Source organism: Bicyclus anynana, chromosome 3 (assembly GCF_947172395.1).
Source record: "Bicyclus anynana chromosome 3, ilBicAnyn1.1, whole genome shotgun sequence".
Lineage (NCBI taxonomy): Eukaryota > Metazoa > Arthropoda > Insecta > Lepidoptera > Nymphalidae > Bicyclus > Bicyclus anynana.
The window spans coordinates 2,636,178-2,648,888 of NC_069085.1; the positions used below are offsets into that span (position 1 = coordinate 2,636,178).

Below are 12,711 nucleotides of genomic sequence, written 5' to 3' on the forward strand. Positions count from 1 at the left end.
ACTAAAAAATTAAAAAGTATATATAAGTATAAGTAATTAAAAAGTATACAAAAAATATAATACATGCCTATATCTATCCTTGTATTTTAAAATACGTCAAACTTGGCTACGTCATAATGTGTGTAAGGGACACATTTTAAGACCTATTTACAAAATAAATATTATTTACCCCGAAAATATTAATTTTAGAACACATGTTCCTTGAACATATTTAATTAATTTTCAGTTAAGAATATAACCCTAGAGTTATGGGAAATACTCCCAAGCACCCTATATATCGAAGTTACCATTGCCTTTTCTACATTAGAAATATTTGTATGAGTACCCACGTTTTCAAAAAAAAAAAAATGGCGAATTATAAATAACGGTCATTACGAAGTAAATTTCTGTCGCGGGGCGTTGTTTTAAAAATGCGCCGTCCGTAACGAGAGCATCGCAATTAGCGTTCTTTAAAATATAATGAGTTTTACGCTGTTTTAACATCCAGGAAGTTTCATTGCTTCCCATTATTTCTGTCCGCTTACGGCGACACCGAGGGGGGGTTCGCTTGTACTTTTATTATTTCAGTGGGATAAGTATTTTTTCAACAAGAACAGATTGTTACGCCTCGGGCGTGATGCGTTATTTTTCTGCTTTACGTCCTGTCGGGCATATAGTCTGTGGACTTCATCGCATAGTTAGAAAATGCGCAGTCTGTGATGTGGACTTCATTGCATAGTTAGAAAATGCGCAGTCTGTGATGTGGACTTCATTGCATGGTTAAAAAAAAGCGCTCCTTAAAAGAGACCGGCAGTGGACGCACAGTGGCTGCTAATGATGATGATGATGATGATGACGGAATGTGCTTGCAATAATAAGAGAACCGTCTCATACAGAGGCAAGTCAGCGCATTGTAGGTCCCATAGGTCTAGGCTAAGGAGCCTATGGCACTTACACAATCAGAAAAAAAAACATTGTAGCACCTGTTCTTACCTAGGTTTGCAAGAAAAACCATCATCTGTAAAAGAGCAACATTAAGACAGTATGCTAAGAACATGTCATCCTGAGAATTAAAAATTCAAATTTTATTCAAAGAGAATATTCCCTAAAGTATTACGTAAACAAAGAAAACTAAAACTGACGTGATTTTGTTATTTTAATTCATTCAACGCGACGTACTTACAATATGAAAAACGTTGCATGATTAAGTAAAACTCACAGAGTTTGAAGGTAGGTTAATAGGTTCATAGTACTTAAAATTCACGCGATTTTTATTATTTTTTAGTAGGTATAATAAAGAAAACACGCACGATATTTTAAATTCTAAAATAGGACTAATAAAAATTATGTTAATTTTTGAGTAATCGTGAGCTGCGAGCAGCGAGCTCGTGGTATTAAGGAAATATAAAGTACTAAATGCTGTTAACTCATGTTTCCATTCTCCAATTCGTAGGTCATTTTGAAAACCATTTCATTACAAACAACAAAGCATTTCGATCCGCCATCAAAAGAGCGAACTGCAGACTAATTTTCCAAACTAAGTTTCTTTTAAATCTAACGTGAGTATATTTGTTTTTTTTTCTCTCTGCGTTTATTTACTCTCGTCCACTGTAAACAGTTTGAAGTTCTCTGTATAGTGTTTATCCCGCAGCTTTTGTAGACTTTATTGATCGAGAAAGCAAGGTCTACGGGCTTACTTGGTAAATTTATTGTTTTGTGGTATATAGGTACTCTTAGTCCGACTTATTTAGCTTTTTTAACCTTCATCATCATCATCGCTTACAGCCGATGGGCGTCCACTGCTGGACATAGGCCTCTTGCATAAACTTCCAAAAAAAACGGTCTCGAGCCGCGAGCGGCTTCCTGCAACCCGCTTGATGTCCTCGGTCCACCTAGTAAGGGCACGTAAGGGGTCGACCAACACTGCGTTTTCCGGTGCGGGGTCGCCATTCCAGTACCTTAGGACCCCAACATCCATCGGTTCTTCGAAGTGTGGCCTTTTTGCCACTTCAGCTTCGCGACTCGCTGAGCTATATCAGTTTCTAACCTTACATATATTATAAGGTTTTGCTTGTTAGTCATACAAGTTAATGTTAATTAACATTCAATGCCTATAAGAAAGGTAAAGTTACAAGTGGAAGAATACAAGACAAATGAAAGCCAAAGAAGAGACAATTGATTTATCGTAACTTCTAAATCATCTACGAATAAACTGACTACGAATATATTAGGACCCAATATCTTAATTAGGTTATTTATACATATAGATGGTAATAGCGAAATGGCCTTCAAAGTGTATTGTTTCAGTCTTGTTATTTCTCCAGTATTAAAAGAGCTTGGGAAGAAGGGTCCACCTATCATACATATTTGGTCCAAACATATATCTAAGTAGTCTATCTAGACATTTCTGATTAAGACACCGAAGAATCACGTTTATTTTTTGGCTGGCATTTTCATATTTAGACCAAAATCCTTTCTGATTAAACTTAATGAATTTTATGTAAATTATTAAAAATATAATTTGGCGTCTCCATGTATCTATTGTTCCATATCTACGATTATTTGCACACATCCGCTAGCTATCGTACTGGAATCTAGTACGTGTCCACTACTCTAGTGCTTGTATAAGATAGTGGAATACAATTTATCATGCTAACTTACAAAATACGATTCATACCGTGTTCCAGTTTAGTTTTCACAAACTGTTTCTGGCGATATAATATTATTTTAGTTTATGTCAGTCTGCATTTTGTTAGTATATAAATGGATTAAATACCTCTTTAGTCCAGTGGTTATTTGGAGGCTATGTGTTTCCGGAGTTCCGGAGGTTAGTAAATACACCTCGTGCTTCAGAAAGCACGCTAACCAGTACCGAGCATCATCATCACCATGATAGAGATCGTTTAGTAACGATGATAGGGTGATGATTCCTGATTTAAGAAATATCTGTCGATTAGTAGTCGGTAGTGTTATCTCTGTCCCTCAAAGTATACTTTAAGCCGCTTCCCAATCGTCATCATCCTGATAGTGGTCTTCAAAGAATCCAATTTAAATGGCTTGACAGTACGTCTTAGCCGGTAGAGTGATAACTAGTTACAGCAGAAGATTGACTGGACTTGAGCCAATGTAGAAAAACTAACGTCAACTCTTGATGAAAATAGAACATAGGACCTCTTTGTTAAAAACCAAGCATTAGACTGTACTAGAGAGTAGATAGATAGTTTCAAAATATTACTTTCACGTTCATCTATGTATACCAATATTATAAAGCTGAAGAGTTTGTTTGTTTGTTCTTTCTGTGTTAGATAGCCTATTTATCGAGGAAGGCTATAGGCTATATATTATCCCCGTATTCCTACGGAAACGGAAACCATACGCTGGTAAAACCGCGCGGCGTCAGCAAATACTGTATAATAGCAGAATCCAGAATATTTTCAGCAGATCTTTTAAAAAAAGGCGTATCTATATACGCCTTTTAGATAGTATAATATATATAATACCCTTTGTTCTCCTGCGTATGTTTGCACGTCCGCTTCGTTCTGGCACATGGTGTGTGTATAAGATAGAACGGGGCTGCAATTTTATCAGACAAACGTACAAAATGCGGCGTGTTGACAAAAGCGTCGGCCCTTCCTCGGGGCACAATCTTTGTGCTGTATCGAGCTGGTCACAGACAGTGCTTGCTTAGTGTTCAAAGCTTTTGAACAGACCTACTCGTTTATATGTACTAACTAGCGGACGACACACTGGGTGTGGGTTTTCTATTCTATTATCGCTATCGCCATCGCTATCGACTTCCTATACAAACTTTTAACCCCTATTTCACCGCTTCTTTCTTTATTTTAGGGATAAAAAGTAGCCTATGTGTTGCATAATCTCCTCTATCTTCTAATGAAGTCTCTATAAAATCGGTTCAGCTTATTTACAAAATAATCCAAACAAATAATACAATTAGTTGAAAAAACGGTATAATTAGTTCTCACAGACAGACACATCAATTTTATTAATTGTACTCGTTGATGATGGCATGACAGAACGAGAGCCTGCGAGAGCCAAACACATTTTCTTTAATTTTTTACAAGTTAGCCCTAGACTACAATCTCCTGATGGTAAGTAATGATGTAATCTAAGATGCGAATAAAGCGGGCTGACTTGTTAGGAGGAGGATGAAAATTGACACCCCTTTCGGTCTAAATCGCTTGGCGGTAGGTCTTTGACGGTAGGGTTAGTCAAGGCCAAAGCCTCCCACCAGCCAGACCTGGACCTATTAAGAAAACCTCAATGAATCCGTCAAAAACGTACCTAAACAGACCACGCTGGCTTCAGAAGGTAGCATATTTCAAGGGTCCAGATCTGCAAGTGGTCAATTATAAAACGTGACATCAGAAATCACGTCTCCATTCGCCAGACCTTCGTGACAACCCTTAGCTAGAGACCCTTAAGGTTGATCTTTAACGGTGTATTCGAAGGGTTGCCGCGGAGCAAGGGACTGGAGGGACATGACTTCTCAAATTATGTCGATAAATAAAATTTAAATATGGGCATAATTCATTTTGATGGCTATATTTATCCTTCCCAAAAAATTATTTAAAAAATTAAAAATACGCTTACAAATGTAAATACTATAAAATAATAGATGTAAAACTAACTTACGGTACTTAATTTAATAATTTCGCTACTTCATTTTCATAGGAAGTAATATTTAAGTACGTACCTGTCTGTGAACTTAATCTTGGTACTTAATTAAGTTAACTACAGTAATAACTTCTAACTAACTCTACTCATAATGAGATACTTCGTTCCGGGTGGAATTTTACTGGGTTTTTTGTTTTTCTCGATTGGTAATCATTTTCTCCGTAATAAATTACCGTCAGTGACTGGCGGATTCTAAAAGCGCTTTTTTCGTTATCCCGTCAGTCATTGTTTCAAGAATTGGCGCCAGTTCCCAAATTTGCTTCATTCCGAATGTTGGACAGCGAAAGGCAAACACTGGGATGTTTTAGCGAAACAGGCACTGTCATTACCAGCTTTTTGTTTCGCATCTGTAAATACCCTTGTAAAGGTCACTTCATATTAACGCTAAGACACGGCGTATTTTCCGCGGTTTTACTTCTTCCAAAATTAATTCTTCTCGTCAGTAGTCTATATGTCTATGTAATTAAATTACACAAGATGTATTAATCAATATGACATGAACGTGACGATATATGTACATTCATCTTTAATAACCAAACAAATTGAAGAATAGTGCAAATGTTAAATAAATATTTTTTTTAATGAAATTTGAAAGTTTAGATGCTGAGGACTCAATTTGTATAGAATATTGCAGTTGAAATTACAAACATAATATGGAAATCTCAAGTTGACTGGATACAAACAAAGCATCGTAGTGGTGTTATATTCTTAGGAAGTGTGGATTACAATCCGATATTTTGTTATAGGTTTTTATATTATTTATGTGGTTTACAAAAATAGATTGAACACTATAGAGACTGTTACATTAAAGTCGCAGTCAAAGAGAAAAATTAAAAACCTAATTCTACGCCTACGAAGCCGCGCGTTCACAGATATCAGTGTGAACGCACCTTTACCGTGGTGACACAGCAAATTACTTTTGGGGGGCGAAATTCGCGCGTTCTGTGTCGTAACGACCGCTGTGGCCGCAAACACACGGCTAGCGAAACTTTTGACTGAAACTTGTTTGGAAATTCAACCGCGTCACTTGGCGCTCCACAATAGTATTCAAACGGTGGGCGTGATAAGCGAGCTTGTTGCTTTTTATATTACTTTAGTTTACGCTAACTGCTGTTGTTGGTTTGCGGACGCAGTTGTTATCGGCTGCAATAACCGCTAGAGTTTGTTGTGGGATTCTTTTTGAACCAGGACAGATCGCGTTTGGAACCCTCTTCAGAATACGCTTTAGGGTTATAGGTGCCATCATCATCATATTTCTATCTGTCTGTCTGTTCTCTTATTAGATAGTGGATTTGGAGCTTATACCCACGACGCTGTTCCAAAGCGGATGGTGGGCTTATAGTGAAAATTAAAATGAGCGTCAAATTACCACTGAGATGTTACACAACCCTTAGCTGCTAAGGTTTAAAAAAATAGTAAAATTCAATATTTGAACTTGGCTCGAACTCATGATTCGCAGCCACATACCTAACCACTCGATCAAGAAAGCAGTTATAGCTAACTTATGCAAAGTTTTAATCTAGACGTAGCGATCATTTTTAATTATAATTAGAGATTGTTTACTACAAATAAAAGACCTAACTAAAATTACTAATTTAAACTAAATTCGTGTAACTAGGTACCTAAATAATCAATTTTTAAGAATATTTACTTGTTACAGATGTAGTAAGTACCTAATAGTTAACTAATACGCTACTTTGGTTTAACAATATTCCAATACGCAATTTAAACCAAGATTTCCCGACTTTCTTGTAGATAGTTGCAATAAAAGGTACCCCATTTTTTATAAAATTATATTTGCTTGTAACATTATAGGTTAAATCAATAATTATATAATAGCAGTGATGCACCGCCATGTGCCGTTTTCCCATCAACCCCTACATTATGGGTGGGTGCATAACAATTTCATTACTCGTAATCGTCGGGCAGTTTGCGTAATCACCGGGCACTGAGCAAACCAAGGAGCATTAGAAGCCCCTGCCATCACCAGTCCATCATGTCAGACCTGATATTACTTCAATTATGTTGGAAATGCAGTTTAAAAGCTATTTTTACTTATACGGAAAAGAATAACTGAGTATTAGTAGCGAAGACTGAAATTTTCTCGTAGGTAACTCGGTCTTTAAAGTATTTTTCAGATAGCATGGGTACGGTGACAGTCGCCTGTATGACGTTCATAATATGTACTATTATCGTGAATCGCGGAAAATTTTCAAGAGTGAAACGAACTGTCACCTACACCATCCTACATTTTTTTTTTTATTCTTTACAAGTTAGTCCTTCACTACAATCTCACCTGATGGTAAGTGATGATGCAGTCTAAGATGGAAGCGGGCTAACGTGTTAGGAGGAGGATGAAAATTCACACCCCTTTCGGTTTCTACACGGCATCGTACCGGAACGCTAAATCGCTTGGCGGTACGTCTTTGCCGGTAGGGTGGTAACTAGCCACGGCCGGAGCCTCCCACCAGCCAGACCTGGACAAATTAAGAAAATCTTAATCTGCCCAGCCGGGGATCGAACCCAGGACCTCCGTCTTGTAAATCCACCGCGCATACCACTGCGCCACGGAGGCCGTCAAAACGTGAAACGAACTGTAGTGTGAATGTTTTGGTTGATTAGGTGCATTAAATTTTTAAAGTCTGTAAAATTTGTGGATTTTTAAAAGATAGGAATCGGTTTGTTAGGAGCTGCATGCTGGGTATATAAAAAGCATTTTAAAGGATATAAGATTTAAAGTTTTAATTTTTGTTTTATTTTACCGACCCTTAATCCGAAATAAGTATGGTATTGTTTCTGACGAACTCTTAAAGAGCCCTTTAGTTAGTTACTTAGTTTTTAAATATACTATATCTAGTTTTCCAATACATACTTGGTTTTTGTATCTATTTTTGGTTAATAAATATTTTTATTTTATTAATTATTTATTTTAGGAATTGACCTACAATATATCTACTCGTATCATCTAGCACAAAGTACCTAAAAGTACCTCCTTAACGTTTTCTTACCCAATACAAAAACCATTTTTAAATAATTTAATTATTCGGTCTAAGCGTTCATTTAAAGCTACGATAACTCTTATTGATGTGTATTTTTTTGCATTACAGATGGCGCCACAACGCTTCGGTCGTCGGATTGCGGGTTACGCCACATCTAACGTGTTTTTGGTTAGTATTTTTTCACTTCTCCTTATATAAATTCACGTTCACATTCTGGGCTTGCACCAATGAAGGCCTTCGTGGTGCAGTGGTATGCGCGGTGGATTTACAAAACGGCGGTCCTGGGTTCGATCCCCGGCTGAGCAGATTTAGATTTTCTTAATTTGTCCAGGTCTAGCTGGTGGGAGGCTTCGGCCGTGGCTAGTTACCACCCTACTGGCACGTACCGCCGAGCGATTTAGCGTTCCGGTACGATGTCGTGTAGAAACCGAGAGTGTGGATTTACATCCTCCTATTAACAAGTTAGCCTGCTTCCGTCTTAGATTGCATCATCACTTACAGCAGTCAAACTTTTAAAGAATAAAAAAAACGTTTGTCATTAGGCGCCAGCCCATTTGCAGCCAAGCCCTAGCCTGTAAGAGGTATTATATAGAATAGAGAAGCCTTTATGTTTTATTAATCATTTTTAGTCTAATAATTTCCACAAATAGGCTAAAACACTACTTGACTGACTACCATGTGTCCACAGCCTAAACTAATGGGCTTACTTTTACATGTTAGACTGTAGCTTAGCAAAAATGAAGTATTTAATTTTTTAATTTAACTCCATAAAAAGTAAAGGAGATTTAAGTTTGTATGAAAATGTTATCCACCCTAGTACATATTATGGTAATTACAACATAAATTGTTCAACCCGAAGTAAATCGGAGCGAGCCATCATCTGTATAAACCTTTACATTGCCAGAACAGCAGAAAAAATCGATTAATGTTATTGTTGTATAACATGTATGTATAGTTGGAAAATCCATAAATATCAGACCAAAGACACCCGCTGCATTATCCTCAAACCATTACTATTATTTTCACAATCTAATCTATCGCTAATAACATCCCATTTGCTAAGCGAAAGCACACTGCGGCGGCGACCCCACTTATCGGAATTTGCATAAATATTGGAAACTACATGCATATTACAATATGTTGCATCCATATTACAGCGCAATGGCAATTTATTGTAATACAAATGATATGCAGCAATTAGCATACAAAAACAATAAATCCCCATGCAACTGCTGATAACGTTTCTGGCTTAATCTCGCATCGCATAACACGGCCGTGCAAAATACTGTCCCACGGTAAGGGTAGGTTGTACCGTCATGTTTCCTCTACCCGGTATACATGAGTCATGAGACCAATGATATTTTATACTAGAGATAGGGCACTAACAATGATAATTTTATACTATAGATTGGTTAATAATAATAATAATATAATAATAATAATTGCCTTTATTCAGATCAAAATAAACTTAGTCTAATAACAATGTTTGAATAAAAACTTAAAATCTATAACTTAATCATACGTAAAATAATAATTAGCTTATTCTAGTATTTGTAATTTATTTAATTTTTGATGATCTGTTTGCCAATCGGCAAAGGCCTCCTCCAACCTTTTCCATTCACGCCTGTCGTGAGCCACCCTGTTCCACATCACTCCAGCCACTTCTCTGATGTCGTCATCCCATCTTTTCTGCGGTCTGCCTCTTTTCCTTTTACCATCTCTGGGATACCACCTTGACACTTTCTTGCTCCATTTGTCATGGCCTCGCATCATGTGCCCTGCCCATTTCCATTTTAGTCTTCTAATTTTTAGTGTTACACCTATTATTTTAGTTTTATTTCTGATGAAACTGTTTTTTAATCTGTCTGATTTCTTGACACTCAGCATACTTCTCTCCATAGCGTGTTGGCAAGTTGCGAGTTTTCTTGTCATTTCTTGAGTCAAAGTCCATGATTGGCAGCCGTATATAAGGACGGGTAATATGCAGGTGTTGAACAGTTTGCTCTTAATGTTTATATGTAGGTTTTTGTCTTTCATAACCTCTTTCAGGCTCCAATACCTTCTCCAGCCGTTAATAATTCTTCGTTTTACTTCTTCGCGCATGCATTCTTTTTGTGATATGATTTGACCTAAATAGATATATTTGTCAGAGTAGCTTATTTCTGTGTTTCCTAAAAGTAACGTGTCTTTGCTTCCATTTGTCATCACTTTAGTTTTTTCTGGATTGAGTTTTAACCCTACTTTCTCACTTTCCATCGCAAGGTCTTTTAACATTATTTTTATGTTTTCAGATGTTTTGGCGAATAGCACTATATCATCAGCGAATCTCAAATGCGTCAAGGATGTACCATCGATATTGATCCCAAAACTATCCCAGTTAAGTCGCCTGAAAATTGATTCCAGGACAGCTGAGAATAATTTTGGAGATAAGGGATCTCCTTGTCTAACGCCTTTTTGTACTTTAAATGGTTGACTTTTTTTTTCAAGCTGGATTCTAGCTGTGCTATGGTCGTAAACGTTCTTTATTAAGCGTATATATTTGTGTTCGAGCCCTTGGTCTACTAAAGCTTCCCATATGTTTTTGTGTAGAAGAGAGTCGAATGCTTTACTATAGTCCACAAATGCAATATAGTATGTAAGCTGATATTCATTGTACTTTTCCAAAACTTGACGAACAACATGGATATGATCGATGACAGAGTAGTCTTTTCGAAATCCGGCCTGTTCTATGGGTTGGTGGTAATCTAATGTCTTTTCTATTCGTTTTAAAATTATTTTAGCGAAAATTTTGTAGATGTTGGACATTAGACTGATAGGACGATAGTTTCCGATATCGTGTTTATCTCCCTTTTTATATAACAGGATAATGCTGGATTCTGTCCATTGCTGGGGGATTATTTCGGTATTTACGATATTGTTAAACATAACTGTAAGAACAGGTATTAAGATTTCCTTACTATGTCTTAAGATTTCGTTGCTTATGCCATCGGGACCCGAGCTTTTATCAACACTTTGAGTATCAATAGCTTTCTCGACTTCAGTTTGAAGAATGGTAGGAATGCTAGAGGCATCTGCCAGATCAATTTCATGTTCTATTGCTTTACTCTCATACAATGTTTTGTAATAAGATGTTGCAATTTCCATTATGTCTGATCTACGGTGGTTCCATTTTCCCATGTCATTCTTCATTTTAACGATCCAATCCATTGAATTCTTCAATTCTTTGTATGCTCTTTTTACACCACCTGTTTTGCTGATATACTTTTCTATTATTTCCATTCTGCCTTGTTTCCTATCCTTTCTCATGTTTTCCTTAATTTTTTTACTAATTATAGTTAAATTTAGTCTTCGGTTTTGTGCGTCTTTGTCACTGATTAGATGGTTTCTCTTTTCTAGTAGCTTAATTGTGTTCGTTGTTAGCCATTTTTTTTGTTCCATTTTTGTGCTTGCAATGAGTTGTACCTGGGTTTTTATGGTATTTTCTATCCAGTTGTATTTTTCTTGTGTACATAGGTGCCTCGTGTTAGATTGGAAGTCGGTCAGTTTGTCTTTTAGCGCGATTGAAATTTGTTCTAACTGGTGTTTACCAAGCTTTACCTTTCCTATGTCATGCTTTGGTCTAGGCTTTTTTGGTTGGTTTGCTATCAGTTCAGCTCTAATTAGTTTATGATTCGTATTAAAGTTTAATTTATTGATAACGTCAAAGTTAGTGAAATATTTGTTTCTATTCGTCATAATAAAATCTATTTGATTTCTCGTTTTACCATCTGGTGAGATCCAGGTCCACATCCTCTTAGTATTTTTAATGAACATAGTGTTTAAGATTGTTAGGTTATTTTCTAGAGCAAAGTTCATAATGTATTCTCCGTTTCTGCTTCTAGTTTTTTTGCTATATGTGTATGGGCCTAAAATCTTTTTTTCCCCTGGTTGCCTATTCCCAATTTGGCCATTGCAATCTCCCATTACTATAATATTTTTGTGAGCATGTTCTTGAATGGCATTGTTTAGATCGAGATAGAATTTATTTATTGTTTCTATTGTCGATTGCTCCGTTGGCGAATATATTTGTACAATAGACCAAGAGTCTTTATAACCAGGCAATTTTAAATTCAGGATCGCGATGCGTTCTGAGATTCCTACAAATCCTTCCACATATTTTGTTAAATGACTTTTGACAATGAATCCCACGCCATAAAGCCCTGGAGTCTCGCCTATGTGGTAAAATAAATAATCTGGACAAGAAATGATATTTTCGCCCATTCTTCTCACTTCACTCAATCCAACAATATCCCACTTAATATACTTTAAAGCATACAATAGTTCTGTTAGGTTTTCCTCGTTTTTAAGGGTAAGCACATTGAGAGCTGCGATGTATATTTTATCTATAAGACTGTTTTTGATATTTTTGTTGTAATCGTTATTGTTATTGTTATTGCTTGATGTTGGAGGGTTGTGGTCATTTTCTCCCACGAGGACCAGTCGGCTTGGGAGATGATTGTGCATATTTTTTTCGTTATTACCAGTTTCTTCAGTTGGTTGAGATAGCCGTTTGCCGATTTTTAATTGTTATAGTTTTTTGGTAGAACATGTATTAGAAAGAGAGTTTGATCTTGACCTCATCATATCAAAAGCGTTTGTCCTATTCGTTTTGATTGATGAATGTTTTTTAATTTGATTGTTATAAGCAGAGGGTGAAGCAGATGGTTCCCTTTTTCTTTTCTCTTGGCTATTTATATTCTCCTTAATGATCAATTTATCGTATTTAAGATAAGCTATTTTGCCTTTTTTCCTCTCTTCCGCTAGTTCAGCTTTTAGTATTCTCCTCTTTTCCAATACTTCCTTCGAATAGTGTTCACTGACATTAATGTTTTTTAGGTTTTTTCTATTTTTTATTATTTCGTTCTTTTTCCAATTACTTATAAAAGAACATAGCACCGGTCTAGACTTGTTGTTATCTCCTTTTTTAGTTCCTAAGCGATGGATTTTGTTGATTTCGTAATCTTCTATATCAATATTTAAATCTTTTTTCAGATTTTTC

At 36.3% G+C, this 12,711-nt stretch overlaps 1 protein-coding gene across 5 annotated transcripts in view; it reads left to right on the forward strand.

Moving 5' to 3' along the window:
- The window catches only part of LOC112051885 (leucine-rich repeat-containing G-protein coupled receptor 5), a 406,796-nt gene that overhangs the window by 378,821 nt on the left and 15,264 nt on the right, over window positions 1-12,711 (forward strand). For all 5 annotated transcript variants that reach the window (XM_052891094.1, XM_052891092.1, XM_052891090.1 and 2 more), the window contains one exon: window positions 7,782-7,841. In XM_052891094.1, coding sequence (XP_052747054.1) covers window positions 7,782-7,841 — 60 coding nt within the window. The remainder of the gene's footprint in view (window positions 1-7,781; window positions 7,842-12,711) is intronic.